General features: G+C 52.3%; 5 protein-coding genes across 5 annotated transcripts; 1 reads left to right on the plus strand and 4 right to left on the minus strand.

Moving 5' to 3' along the window:
* Positions 1–465: 465 nt before the first annotated feature.
* Positions 466–1,556, minus strand: CONPUDRAFT_166679 (uncharacterized protein; the record flags this gene model as incomplete). The annotated part of the gene is made up of 5 exons (XM_007772176.1): positions 466–488; positions 556–624; positions 679–730; positions 786–903; positions 957–1,556. 4 exons carry the CDS (start codon positions 1,554–1,556, stop codon positions 591–593), a joined length of 804 nt encoding a protein of 267 aa, XP_007770366.1. The 3' UTR covers positions 466–488; positions 556–590.
* Positions 1,557–2,241: 685 nt separating this feature from the next.
* Positions 2,242–2,667, minus strand: CONPUDRAFT_74347 (uncharacterized protein; the record flags this gene model as incomplete). The annotated part of the gene is made up of 1 exon (XM_007771662.1): positions 2,242–2,667. The coding sequence occupies one exon, from the start codon at positions 2,665–2,667 to the stop codon at positions 2,242–2,244; it is 426 nt and encodes a 141-aa protein (XP_007769852.1).
* A 472-nt stretch (positions 2,668–3,139) lies between these two features.
* On the plus strand, positions 3,140–5,202 carry CONPUDRAFT_74348 (uncharacterized protein; the record flags this gene model as incomplete). Its single annotated transcript, XM_007771663.1, has 4 exons — positions 3,140–3,274; positions 3,459–3,732; positions 3,780–4,915; positions 5,074–5,202. 4 exons carry the CDS (start codon positions 3,140–3,142, stop codon positions 5,200–5,202), a joined length of 1,674 nt encoding a protein of 557 aa, XP_007769853.1.
* Positions 5,203–8,525: 3,323 nt separating this feature from the next.
* CONPUDRAFT_155458 (uncharacterized protein) lies at positions 8,526–9,890 on the minus strand (the record flags this gene model as incomplete). The annotated part of the gene is made up of 7 exons (XM_007772177.1): positions 8,526–8,546; positions 8,597–8,667; positions 8,723–8,806; positions 8,865–8,939; positions 8,997–9,083; positions 9,144–9,237; positions 9,291–9,890. 7 exons carry the CDS (start codon positions 9,888–9,890, stop codon positions 8,526–8,528), a joined length of 1,032 nt encoding a protein of 343 aa, XP_007770367.1.
* Positions 9,891–10,338: 448 nt separating this feature from the next.
* On the minus strand, positions 10,339–12,013 carry CONPUDRAFT_138135 (uncharacterized protein). The gene is made up of 7 exons (XM_007772178.1): positions 11,842–12,013; positions 11,186–11,771; positions 11,018–11,131; positions 10,885–10,959; positions 10,769–10,831; positions 10,646–10,720; positions 10,339–10,589 (listed from the first exon to the last, which is right to left on the minus strand). The coding sequence occupies exons 1-7, from the start codon at positions 11,848–11,850 to the stop codon at positions 10,546–10,548; spliced, it is 966 nt and encodes a 321-aa protein (XP_007770368.1). The 5' UTR covers positions 11,851–12,013; the 3' UTR covers positions 10,339–10,545.
* Between the last annotated feature and the right edge of the window lie 2,505 nt (positions 12,014–14,518).

Here is a 14,518-nt window from a genome sequence, read left to right on the forward strand (position 1 = left end):
CTCTCGGAATCTATCTGATAACGACGAAAAGTCATGATGCAAGCGACATGCGAACATAACTCCAACGAATTGATACCTCCTTAAGGTCTGATATGGTTCATGAAAAGGTAAGCAGCCCCGGCTGCTGCCCGTCAGAACGACAATCACTGTCAGGTTGAAACTGTCATAATTCAGACTGATTCACATATTCGCTACTTAACTGTTCTTTGTCATAGTCTAATGCTAGGTGTGTCGATCAAGCAACACAGCAATGAATTGGGAGAAGTCTCGACATGAGGTGAGCATTGTATATTTGAGCCGTGTAGATTATAAAGGGGAAAACACGCGAACAATGTGAAGACAGATCGTAATCAGGGGTGAGCAGGGGTTCGGAGGCTAACTTGAGTTGTGTTACATATGTTCAGCCCTTAGGATTGCCTTCCAAGAGCGAGAGTAACGATTACTACTAGCGAAGATGAAATGGTGCGTCAGGTTGTTACGACTGAGATCTAGTGCGTTGAGCTTCAGGATCTGTTCGAGCTATGAAATAGGCTTAGATATAGCTATGCGAATTACCTTTTCTCAACTCTGCGTCACCTCAAGGATTTGCGTTAGGGTTTGCGTGTTTTCGCTGCCCTGAGACCGCTTTGAAAGGAATAATAAGTTACGTTCGCTCATCATTGTTTGAAATGCTTTTACCTTGTAGTCTTTTTCGCCGGCTTTGCGGCCCCTTTTGAGCTTGTGAGGGAACCTATAGAAACTTCAGCGTAACGAATATTAGGAAGGGGAACTGGCTTTGGACTCACCGCTATTGACTGCGGAGGTATCTTCGACCCGCTGCTTTTTATTGGCAGAGGTAGAAGTGTCTGATTTCGATGCTGCACCTGGTTGGTCACCAGCTTTACCACCGCTCGAGGTAGAACCCTATAGAAAGGTATCACGCGTGAAATAACCATCGACGTAAGGGACAGACGTACGCGACTATCATCATCCCTTGTACGTTTGAGCCCGGCACCGGCAGACTGACTTGCATTAGCCTTGGTGCTGGACGCAGGCTGCTGAAGCGTGGACTTGACAAAGTCCCGTACTATCCACCTTCCGTTCGTTCGTAGTTTCGCGTCCGGAGGGAAGTCGTGGTCCTTGTCCATGTCGTCTTCGATCTCTGTTCTTGTCCACCAGTGGATGCCCTCTCGGGTACACCAGAGATACTTGATGTCTTCAGAATGGTCCGGAAGGCACTCGTTTACTGAGGTAGGGTTGCGAATAAGCCACTTCTTCTTGAGCTGGCTCCAAGACACCATTCTACCGTGTGACGCCCCCTGTGAAGAGGTAACACCAGGCCATGGCGTCCAGCCTCTCAGCAGCTTTGCGTAGAGTAGGTTGTCAGAGAGGTCAACATATACATCTCCCCATTCACCGTGGTCCTTGCTCGGAACACCCTTCGCTATATACTCCCAGTAATCGAGCCTCATGAGCGGCCATCCGGGATGCCAAAATGTAACGTCGCGACGGGTTGCCCGGACTGCAGTCTGCAGAAGCACAGGGTCTCCTTCTCGGGAAGCGGTAGGTAGCGGCATAGTGGAGGTAAGCTTGTCATAAATGGGAAGTTAGCGGCTTCAAGCTCCAAGCACTCAAAGGACGACATACAATTGAAAAGTAGCGGTAAGCCTAGGAGACACCTCTGCTAGTGAAGGACCAGTGAAGCAGTGGAAGGTATGTCAGAGAAATAGAAGCTGGCACGCGAACGAGGCGCGTACACGTGAAGGCTCGGTGCAGTTGGTGGGTTGAAAAAAGGCGCGTTTCAAAATTCAGACGCGTTCCAACACAGCGCAAAACGCGGTCGTGATGGGGACGCGTCGGAGGAACACCGCCTGTACTCAGGCGCGACTCGCTGAAGATAGGGGTATTTATGTATGTGGGCGCCAGTGTGGTACCAAAATGCCTTCGTGTATAACTCGTGTACATATGATGTTGGGAACATAATTGAAAGATGGACAGCACCAAAGCGCAAAGCGATCTAGATGTGGTAAAGGGCTTGTGATTCTAGCATACACATGTCGATGTCAGGTACGTAGGGTATACATGAATGTGATGGTGGTACATGATGATGTAAACTATCCTAAGATGATGCAAGTAGTCTAAATGATAGTGATGCAGATGCCGTAGTGTGGTATAATGCTTAACAATGAAATCGAGACGAGTGCTTATGAGGGAGCAGAGTGTATGTAAGCAATTGGCAACGTACAAGTACTCATTGGCCGATTAGCAGCAGCAGCCCATAGTCAGGATCTTCTTCCATGTCTTCTTCTTCGGGCGCTCGCGAACAACCTCCAGCCTCCATCCCTCGGGGAAGTGGCCGCACCTCTCGTGCTTGTCCTCGCACGCCGACTTCGATTTGAATGTCTTCTTGACCTTCTTCCACACTTGGTCCCGTCGCCTAGGCTCATATACGTTGATACCGCGTAATGTGATTGTCCCGTATTCCGAGCCTTCGCAATGGTGGACATCTGTATGCGAATCACCAGAGGCGTTAAGAATAAGGGACCGAGGTGGGTTATCCACGCCATCACGCAGACTGCCCACCACCGGAGGCGACGGCATTGGCGACTCAATGGGTGAGGTGCTTGTGGTCCGGGGTAGATCCGGAGGAGGTTGGGCAAACACGGCTTCGAGTATGTCAGAGTCCATCTCCAAAGAAGGTATAGATGGCACGTCGTCGATAGCTACTTGTAGCACGGGAGACAATGAAGCTGGCGGCGAGGATGGTTGGGGATAGTATGGTGTTTGCAGGGATAGCGTTGAAAGAAATGAGATATGCGGCGTCAGAGTTGAGGAGTCGGGGACTCTGGGCGAAGAAGTCTCGGAGAAAGGTAGCGCTGCAGTCGGTGGTCACATAGGAGAAGTTTGTGCAGCCGATGATGGTTCGGGAGAAGGGGGTTCAACAGCACTGGTGATTGAAGACGTGGACTGTGGCAAAGGTGAATGCGACGCTGACGGTGGAAACATTGGAGAAGAGACAGTAGCGTTAAGCCAAATTCGTCCCTGTTCATCTGAAAGACATTGCACTTCATGTGTAAGCGCCGCGAGCTCTAGGTCCAGGAAACCATGTCGCTTGGAGGATTGAGTGGCCACTGTCTTCCAATGATCACTCTGGTGGGTCATGTCCGCGAGTTCGTTGTTTGCAAATGCCGTAAGGTCCAAGGATTTGGGCAACCCAGTGAGGTCCGGTAAGTCGGCGGGCAAGAGTGCAGAGCCCGTAGTCCCAAATATTCCACGTGAACCAGAAAGCGCGGCTGTAAGCTGCCATCAGAGAGGGTTAACCACTGCTGCAATGAGAAGAATCACCAAACTCGCTATGACCACTCTCCCTGCATTTGTTCTCTTATGCACACACTCAACAGACACACCGCCTCGCGAATTGTTTTCACGATCACACCATGTTCACCTCCATCAACTCTCTTCATCCATATATCCCGCAGGTCGGAGACGTAGAGATTATGGCGGACTTCCTCATCACCTTCATCTTGGTCATCTCCTTCATCATTGTCTCACTCAATGGCGACGTCAAGCGGCTCGCCGGCGACGATGAGGATGGCTTCATCTCGCCGTTTCCTGGCTCCACCGCCACCTTCTTTGCCTCTCTGTCGCAGGACATCATCTGCGATTCTAGGATCCCTCGGCTCGTCAACACCGCCGTGTGCCAGCCCTATATCCTGGGCTCATCTCCCTCGATTCCGTCTTTGACACACTCGCGTAAGTCGCGTCACGCTGCGTCTTGCTCGAAGCTGATTTCACCACAGTGATCCTTCCGGTAGTGTCAATGCCTGTTAGGACGAGTTTGGCCAATGAAGACTGGTCTGGTGCTAGCGTCATCCCCGCCATCATGGTTACGCCATCAGAAACTCTCGGCTTTGTCCCCACTACTGTCCTCGAGTCTCCATCTTCCCGCAGCACCACGCCCAGCTCAGATCGGTCCTCTATCTCCCGAATTCCTCGGCTCGTCAAGCGGTCTTCTGTTCAGAATGAGGTATTCACCTCCACTCCCCGTGGACGAGGCTCTGGTGCGCGTCGGGCCACAAGTCACACCCTCAATACGTCGATGCAATCCCCAACTCCCATCTTCACCCGGATTTGTACCACCTCGCCAAATCTGTCCCAGTCAGCCTCCCCTGCTCAATCTCGTACTCCTCCTCCGCATCTACATCATGGACCCTCTCCGACATGGAACCCTCTGGACGGCTGTTACTCCCCCTGCGACCGCTGCAACCACCACCACCATCTTGCCACCCCCCATATCTGTCGGATCCAACATCTCTCTTTGCAATCTAGAAGCTCAAGCCCCTACAAAGACAACTCTCCCAACTCGAGCGGCAGCACCGGTGGAAGCACTTCGACATACACCGACGCCAATAACAGCAAAGACGTATCCACGTCGTCGACCGTACTCACTGATGAAGAGCCCATCCCCGGGTTTGCTGACGTTGTGGACAAGAGTGACAGCGAGATCATGGAAATGATCTTGGTTGAGCGCGAAGCCTCCGCCTCTGGATACCCTAATGTCACCTCCGCCGAAGAGCAAGAATTGCTGGCCCCGTCAGAGCCATGGACGATGCCCGAGGATGGCTTCCTCTTCAGAGATGTCAACCTCATGAGCATGGATAGCATCATCGCCAAGCGGGACACCATTCTTGACTGTCTCGCAAGTACTCAGATCAATGATTCGCTTTTCAGCTCTGATGACAAGTACGACTCTAATTTTGAGGAGTCCGAGGAGGAAGGCGGTGTGGGCGATGGCAGTGATCTCATCACGGATACAGCCAATGACGGCCAGCTGCTTCCAATCATCCTGGACATCCTCGCTGTTCGGAAGGAGGCCATCCAACACCGACGCAACACTCGTGCTGAGCTCGGAGTCTGCGCCCAGAGAGAGGCGGAGGTCTGTAGTGAATGCGAGAGGTTGGAGGTTGAAGGGAGAGGGAGGTAAACCGGACACTAGCATTCCTTACGAGCGTTCGACTCCGGCGTACTTCTGAAGACTATTGGCATACAACATCGCTGCTTGTGTCTTCACGTCCGCAATGGAATTCGCGGCAGACATATGAATACCCGAACTCTAGCTTGGGCTGCAAGTTTCAGCCGTGGCTTGCAGCCTTATTGAGAGAGTCTTCAAGTATTGTTCAGCATCAGAGCAAAACCGCTACACGAAGAAATGCACAATACTGACCTCTGCAATACACCCGACGCGAAGAGAGCCGATTAGATCCGACGTATATTACAGGTCTCGGTGAAATAATCACCGCTTGTTTCAGCGCCCAGTTGCCACTACAAAAGCCAAGCTACCTTGAGTGAAGCCAGGTCAAGTCTTGCACAATACGACAGTCCTAGACGAGGCTCTCAGACAGCATACAGGGGCATAGTAGCACAACGCAAGTTGCATATACCCATGGATCAGCTTGAGAATCAGGTCTTCGAGAGTGTACAGATAAGTTTGCACGTATGGGAGACTTTGATTTCGTGATCCGTATCAGCCTGGAGTGTGTTTGTGCATAGCCAAGGGTAGATGCTAGTATCGCTGAATGATCATCGATTGGCCCTCAGCATCATCTGCTCTTGCGCACATAAATTAAGAATGAGGGCAACAAGACAGAAGAGTGGGTCCCAAGTTCACCATTCTATCCATCAAGTCCTGAAAAACCAGTACCCTGGTTAATACAACTGGGTTTCGCACAGAAAAGGCATCATCCTATATCAAGCATCATCGCTGTGAGTCACTGACAAGTTGTCCAGCATAGAGGGATATACCAGGCAGTGATGTGGCGCAGGAATGTAGCCGTCGTTCATCCACATCGCAGTCGGAGTTCAAGAGGTAAATTCGCACGGATGCGACATTCGAGGGCGTGAAGATGTTGGTCGGAGAAACGTCGGCTCTGCAGTGTGAATGCCCAAAGACAGGGGCAAATATCCGCACTGCTCTTATTCCATACACGAAGATACACGGTTCAAAACACACAGCATATGAACGACCTCTAGATAGACCGTATGTGGCCACGGAAATTGAAGCTTTCCGTAACAAACACGTGTTTCTAACAACTCGGGCTTCAAGTGCTCACCGAAGCATTCGACGCTGAGGCAAGTACTAAAGTACTAAGGGTTCAATACTACATTTTACATCCCACAGCTAGAAAGCGACTTTTTACTGAGAAACAGCTAGCCTGTCTATATTATCTCTATCCATCCAATTGTTGCTACATTCTTGTTGCGTGCCGATGATGTAATGTTGTACGTATGAAAGGTCAAACGAGCTCTCACAATCACCAGTGGCACCAGTCCTTGTCACAATGATTTCGCAAGCTGGAGAACCTATGGAGTTAGCTGTTAGGAATCATGACGCGTCCTAGTGATGTCACCTGTTGTAATATGTCTTGTCTATTGTGCTCCAAAAGTAAGATACGGGTTTGGGCCTTCTCGAGTGCCGCAGCCAAGGTGAAAGCATCATTTTGGGCTGTTTGTTAAATGAGTCATTTCATTCAAGATGCAGGAGACGTTCTCGGTGATGGATCACCTTTCGACAACTGTGCTTCAAGGTCATTGAGCCGTTTGTCTCTCTTAGCAATATCCTCTCGTGCTTATCAAGTAGTGGTCTGTTGAGATTTGGATGACTATATATATACTGTAATACGCACTCACCCTTTGCCAAATCTGATTCAGCCAGTTCAAGGCGTCGAAGGCTGGTGTTGTTATTGGCGCTTTCTTGATTGGCTGTCGTGATCATTGCATTTGATTACGTGTATCGTGGAGTCTCGCGTGACTTACCATTTTGTAGCGTTAAGTCAAGATTTTTCATGCGCTGGGACACTTCGTCAAGGGCGTTGTCTGGCGTAGAGTCAATATCACAATTAAACGCTCAGTCAGCGAGGACTCACTACTATTGGCGGAGGTGGACCTTTGCCCAGCGCGCTGCGGCTTCTGTGGCGGCGCAAGAACCTTCGACAGCATTGCTGCGTTGGAATGAGCGGTTTGCTTACCGCTGGTAGTTTCGTCACTCTGAGCAAGGAGCAGAGTCAGACTACCCTACAGTGAGCAGCTATCATAACGTGCAGCGCACCTGAGAATCTCCACTGTTTGCGGTATGTTTGCGGCCCCTAGGAGCGCTAGGTGTGTGACTACCTGCCAAGGTCGTTCGTTGGGCGGGAACACTGTTGAGAAACTGCCGAACTATCCATCGTCCGTTAGCACATTGATCTGGCGCATTTGGCAATTCGGCCAATAGTCTCTGCCTGTCTTCGTGTATGCTGTGTTCAGACCACCAGTGGATGCCGTTCTTGTTACACCAGAGATATGTCGGAGGGTGTAGGCTGAGTTCAAAGCGCTGAGTGACTGGATAAGCAATAAGAAACCTCTTGAACGAGCCCCAATCTCTGTTTGAAGGTGTGGTAGACTGCCTCATATCTGGAATAGTTACCCCCGTCCAAGCGGTCCAGCCATTACCCTCATGTGCATAGAGCAAGTCACTGGAAAGGTCCACATAGACATCGCCAGGTATGCCAAGGTCCTCTATGGGAGCACCCACTCCTCTGAACTCGCGAAATTGGCATTCAGCGGTAGTGTACGCCCCACGTGTCGCTGAGAGTGCTGAGAACGTCTCTCTGCGACATATGAGCTGAGTTTTTGGTGTCGTCAGGTCGACCATCTTCCTTGTTATCCCCTACGCAGTACAAAGTGAATGCTACTTGGGTTCAAGCTACATGACTGTGATCAGCTGCGGCAGTACATCACGCCGTAAAGGTACACGTATACACTCACCTTAACCAGCTTGTAACCAATCACAGCGGCTGGAAGGTACCGTGAATCTATAATTCCTACGACTCGGACTCGGAACGTACAGAAGAGCCTTTCCGGAAAGCGCAACTACGCGATGATGAGAGAAGCGTAGGATCCAAAGAGATGGCTCAACGAAAAGCAACAAGGCGTAACGCATACACGCAACACCAGATCACACGTTCTTTCCTTCGTGGCCGACCAAACCACGTGGCGGTCCAAAAACAACATAGGGTCGGTAACTATCGGAGAATCGTACAAGTTGACCGTCTCAGCTTGTATTCAGTTTATCGCCACACTACATCGCTAGGAAGTGCTTTGCAGCACAATCCCTTACAATTATTCCAGTACTTGAGTATTAACCGCTGGAACCAGCAGCGCATCACTTATCGTCTGATATGTCAGGCATGTAGCAGGGGAACACCTCATCGAACGTTTCAAAGTAGACCAACAGGGTGAAAAAGGATATATTTGGTTGCAATCTTGGGAAATCGCCTTTACGCACAGTGGTAATATTTGCATCAGTAAATGGAGAATGATAATATACAAGGTCGTCCGGCGGACCAACGGCGGACCGTCATGGGCACCTATTCCGAGTCGTTTCCTTCGAGTTCAGTAGATGGTAACACTAGGTATAGACTCGTCAGTAGATGCAGAGAATTACCGACAACGTAACAGGCCAATCTCACCGCTAGGCAATACTTCAACCTCGGTCGACCAATCGCCACCTAAGACTCTGTTTTCAAAAGCTAGAGTGGCACAATCAGAAACAAGAAAGACAAACTTGCAATTACCGTACCTGCATCGCCTGCTTTTGGACGTTCACCATGTTGGTGTAGCGTTTCTGGTGCTCTTCAGCAGAGTCTTTGGCTACATAGAGAGTGCGGTTGGAGCCATGCATGAGAAATGATGAGAATGCACTGACCTTTCCGTAAATCTGTTCTAAGACTGCCGAGGCGTTTACCACGTCGGAAATATCCAGCCTTGTAGAACCCGACATCCGATTGAGCTACTTGACAATTAACGTCGTGTTCCGGCAGGGGGATACTGGATATTGTATGCTATACCTTTCTTCAGTTCTGACTCTACCGCTGCAAGCCGCTGTCTGAGAGCAGCGGCATCCTCGCTGGCTTCTTTCTGAGCTGCATGAGCGCCCGTGTTAGTGGAGGGTAATATATTCCTTCTGAAGATAGAATCACCTTGTAGTTGGGATTTCAGTTGCTCAATACAGCTGGATATATGATCGAGAGAATCTTCTGGTTCCGCTACACTGGATTGACTGGTGCCTGATTAACCTCAGATAAGACGCGGAACAGAAGGGCGAGAAAGGCTGAATTCACAGTTACCTGGCTCAGAAGACCTTTCAACCCGCGGCCTTTTGTTTGCAGTGCCGATGTTGGCAGACGCTGCGCCCGTAGTCGCGTGAATAGAAGCATTACCCTGTGCGAGTTTCCTTCAGTGAACCGTTGAGTTTCAAGACGGAAAAGACACACCTGAGTAATGATTGTGTCATCCCTGGTCCGCCTTCGGCTACCGCTGCTTGTGTTGCTCTTGGATGCCAAGCCATGCGGATTACATTTGAGGAAATCTCTGACTATCCACTTTCCGTTGGAACGGAGCCATGTTTCAGGTGGAAACTCGCGTAATTTGAACCGGTCTTCCTCGATCTCATTCTCCGTCCACCAGTAGACACCTTTTACATTACACCAGAGATACCGGGAATAGTGATAAGGAAGTTCGTCGTCGTCGTTGTCGCCGGGATGAAGGAGAAGCCATCTCCTAAAATGGCCGTGGGTGATAAAGTTGCGGTTAAGCGCCCCGGATGGAGAGGTAACGCCAGGCCATTCGGTCCAGCCCCCCGCCAGCTTAGCGTAAAGCAGATTTTCAAGAAGGTCTATGTAGACGTCTCCTTGCTCACCCAGGTCGGCTTTCGGGGCACCCATAGCTCGGTACTCCCAGTATTCACTCTTCTGGGTTGACTGCTCGCTGATGGACTGACGATGTGAGCGGAGTGGGGGGTCGTGATGGAAAGCCTCAAGCCCATCTTTCCGAAGTGCTTCAATCTTCTGCCGGATAGCGCGTTCTCCAGACATGAGAATACGTAGATAGAGTGTCAGTGGTGTATAGCAGTTGGAACGAAGCAAGGTATCACGATCTGTCAGCTGATGTAACCTGATTGACGGTTGAGGGAATGATCAATGTCGCGTTCAGTGTACGCGTGGACTTTGGAGGAGGGTCTAAGCAGGCACGATGGGACGCGATCAAGAGTCGCTTCAAAGGGATGTGCAGAGGACGACAAACGCGTTTTATGGTGGTGGTCACGGTCTGAAAGGACAGAACACTTACGTTCGTGAGACACTTGCGGACCATCGGTCCGATATTTGTTTGTGGATAGGGGTATATACCTCAAGTTGAAGATAGGATGTTGCCTATGCGTGCTCTGTGCTGTTAGTATCTGGTGCGGGTTCAATGGTGGACATTGACCGTTCTGCATTAAGTTTGATAAAATTCGGGCATTGCGAAGCTCGTACAGGTGTTTTGAGCTCATTACACAGCTGGCGGAATGTGGATTCTCAGGTATGTACTGAAAAAGTACCAGTCAAACAGCAAATGAAGGGATACAAGACGTATTCAATATTCAAGATCATACCCCACAGTATAGATGACAAACAGATAAGGGAAAGAAACTAACGAGTGTAAGCTAGATCTGGACCCCAAGCTGCCCAAGCCAGTCGAGGTGTCAAGTGTCTAATCAAGTTCGCACTTTACGCTGGCGTGCTGTCTTGTAAAAGCTGGTGGACCAAGGCGCATGAGCTAGATGAAAGCATGAGATGCGGGAGAGTTATACCTGGAATGCCTGACGCTGAGCGTTTACCAATGCGGTGTAGCGCTGCTCTTGTTTGAGAGTAGCCTCTCGCGCTGACTGGATGGTGAACGAAGTAAGAGCCGTGATGAGGCCAAAGTCACACACCCTTTGCTAATTCTTCTTCGAGCTTCGCGATACGCTTATCACGTTTGGTGACGTCTGCTTCAGCTATCCAAACACAGGTGATCAGGCTGAACGATTCGCTGCAATAACCAGCCGACCTTTCTTTGCTCTAGATTCCACTGCCTCCAGGCGACACCGAAGATCAACGGTGTCTTCTACTGCTTCCTGCCGAGCTACATCGGCCATATCAGTTCTAAATAGCGAAGGTGATGCTCTGCATAGTGCACTTGCCACTCTGGATGGTCGAACGTAGGAATATATTGAACTGTTCTCGCACTTGCATAAGCGGCCCCTCGTATTGCTCCGGCATTCCAGGGCTAGATGTCGATGAAGAAGCAGTTTTGTCTGTAAGAGTAAGGTTGTATATGCAGAAATAAATGCGGACACAAGGTGGCTCACTCTCGTCAATCCTTTGATTTATGGCGCTCGTTTCAAGCCTTCGTTTCTTCAGAGCGGGACCACTTTTTGGCGTGTCTGTTGAGTGGTCGGCTGATTTGCGAACCTGTCCTTTCTGTGGAGGCTCCAAGTGACTGTACTTGCGAGACACCAGCCGGCGTACTATCCATCTTCCGTTCATACGTACGTAGTCGTTAGAAGGCACATTGCGAACTTTCCTCCTGTCTTTGTGTATCTCGTCCTCGGTCCACCAATATACTCCATCTTCATTGCACCATAGGAAGCGAGAAGACGAGGGGGATAGTTCATCCCGCAGAACAGAAGGGTGGGGATGAAGATGCGCCTTGAAACGACTCCAGTGATATTCACTGTCGTCCACTTCTCTTCCGTAGGCGGGCCCAGCCCAAATGTTCCAGCCGCCGGACAGTTTTGCAAGTAGATCGTAGGTAGCAAGATCCAGATACATGTCTCCAAGGACCCCCAGACACGGAGTCGGCCAACCCCTTCCACTATACAGACAGAAAGTGGTTATGACGCTACTCGTCGTCACATCCACCACTTCGTGAAAGCTAACAGAATGCTCTTGGACCTGCATTTTGTCAATCGCCAGGTTGATGAATACATGATGCCACACATACTGAAGCGTCAAACAGACGTACCTTGCTCATCGAGATGAGATACTGCGCGCGACCTCTATAATAGAGTTTGACAACTTCTCGGTCGAACAGGGTGTGAGTTGAGCATTCGAAGAAGAACGGAAAGAGGTCAGGGATACGGTCAAGGACGTAAAGAGACGCGTTGAAACGCTTGACGACAGGACGAATGCCGAAGACAGGCAAGCAACGAACGAGGGTCGCGTCCGAGGTCGCACAGCGCGCTGAAAACATCCATCGGCATTGTCCGAAATAGGGGTACTTTATACATAACAGGTCATCTTTAGCTCGTTAGCTGTAACCATATATCACTACACAACTGTAAACCGTATACCGCTACACTACAAAGTCCAAATAACACAACAGATAGCAAAAGAAAACTCGTACACTCATCTAGTCGTAAAGTCCGTAAAGTCCGTCGAAAGCGTGCAGAAAGCATGTGTAAGTAACAGCGATAGCGATAATGTTATTCCGTAGCCCTAAGATACAGAGATTATATGATGCAGCGGAGACTTAACGATGGGTGACATTTCGTGTGTGTGACGTTCGAGGAAAATAGTATATGTCCGGAGTAATGTTCATCTATGTTTTTTTTTCTACACGTTTATGTCAGCACGCATCGCAGATTAAGAACACAGCAAGCACACTCACTCAAAACCGCCCGTGCACAACCGCCTTCTCCCTCGCAAACACACCCGGCAAGTCCGTTCTGCGCTGCTGCTGTGCAGATGATCTGGACACAGTTCCAGTCCCGGTCCCGACCCTCCGTACGGATTCCGGGCTCATCGAGCGAGCCGTACGGGAGATGTCAATGTCCTCCGAGTCCGCGAAGCGCATCGCTGCTGCTGCTGCAGCGGCGGCGGCCTTCTGGCGCTCCTGGCCACGCAGTGCGCCTGTGGGGTACACAGCAGGTCCAGAGCCGGAGGCGGGACCGGGGTTGGCGAGTTTCACGGTTTCGGATGCGGCTCGGGAGCTCGTCGATGTGAGAGAGCGTACGTCCGAGTCCTGGGTCTGGGTCTGGGGCTGAAGTTGAGGGCGGGGCAAGCGTTTCGCGCGCTGCTGGTTCCTTGGCTCGCCTTGTCCCTGCTGGTTCTGTGTCTGTGTTTGCGGCTGAACTTGCGGCTGAGTCTGGGTCTGTGCTTGGGACTGAACCTGCGCCTGCGCCTGCGCCTGACCCTGACGGATCGTCGCAGAGCGACGCTGGCGCCCAGACAGATCCCGCACATCCGCGGTCGCATTCGTGACTGTGACCATCGGCACGGCCCACATCGGGTGCATATCGTCCGCCGAAGCTGCTGTTGCTGGCGCAGAGGCAGAGGCAGCAGCAGTGGCAGTGGTAGTGGCAGCGGCGGTGGCAGAGGCAGGTGCATTGGCAGCGGCAACGTTCGAACCCAAAGTTACGCCCCCGACCTGAGCCACCGGACTTGACACCTTGCTCGACGCAGACGTCTTGCTCGCGGACGAAAGATTACGCACGACGCGCGGGCGGCCGCGATGCTGCTGCGCCGGGGACGACGCCCAGGGGGAGAGGTCTTGTGCGGAGGACTGGGAGTATCGCGAGGGTGAGGAGAGCGCGATAGATTCGGAGGCGGAGGAGGACACCGAGGATGTAGAGGAGGAGGAGGATGTGGAGAGGGAGGAGTCGCTGTCTGCGTTGGGCGCGGGGGTGCCTTTTTTCTTGCGGATGGCGAGAGGGGTGATGGGGCGCAGAGCGGGCGGGGGCGAGGACGAGGACGGTGGCTGGGGCGACACGCGGGTTGGAGCGCCACCGCTTGTCGACGTCGAACGCGGGACGAACGCCGGCACAGGCGAAGGCGTGGAGCTGCGCTTCGCAGCGAGCGGCGTCGTCGACCGCGCGGGCGACAGACTAGCAGGTGAGCCGCTTGCAGACGATAGACGCGCTGGAGAGCGCAGCGGGCGCGGGGGTGCGAGGCTGGAGCTGGGAGGGTAGAACAGCTCCTGGTCGACGGAGAAGCGCCGGCGGCCGGTGTCGGAGTTGATCGTGCCGCGCTCGGAGCGCTCATCGGCTGCGAAGAGCTTCTGCAGCTCTGATGCGCCCGACGCGCGCTTCGACTCGCGAGGGGACGATGGTGCTTCAGCGCGGGGTTGGGACGCGGTTGCAGCGCTCAGACGACCTTGCTGCTGCTGTTGCTGGCCACTGCGTTGATCCACCTTCACCGTCGCATTCCGAGCGTCATCCACAGGATCAAAGATCCGCTGCAACGAGCTCCCGAGATGCCCCCCGCGCGCGTCGCCTGAGTTGTTCACAGCAAACTTGAGCTTCGACGGCGGCGGCGCGCGGGGGCTCCGGCCCGGGGCAACGGTACCCGTACCGGTGTCGCCGACGACGACGACGACGCTCGCGTCGCGCCGTGGGTGCAGGCTGCCCGTGCTGCTGCCTGTGCTTCCGTCGCGCCTGTGTCTGCTGCCGGCGACGCTGATTGGGGGGCTGCTTGCTCGGATAGTCGCGCTTGTGGGTTTGGGAGAGTGGGCGGGGCTGTTTCGTCTTGTGTCCGTGCTCGCGCGCACGGCTTGGGTCTTGGAGAGGGGGGTTAGCGGCGGAGTGGTGGTGGGACTGTGTGTGGCGCGTACCTTGGAGTGGCTGACTTCGGACGGGGGCTGGGTGCTTGTGGTGGTTGCTACGGACGGCTGCGCGGAGGTGGCGCTTGATGTGGAGATGATG

This window comes from Coniophora puteana (genome assembly GCF_000271625.1).
Source record: "Coniophora puteana RWD-64-598 SS2 unplaced genomic scaffold CONPUscaffold_8, whole genome shotgun sequence".
Lineage (NCBI taxonomy): Eukaryota > Fungi > Basidiomycota > Agaricomycetes > Boletales > Coniophoraceae > Coniophora > Coniophora puteana.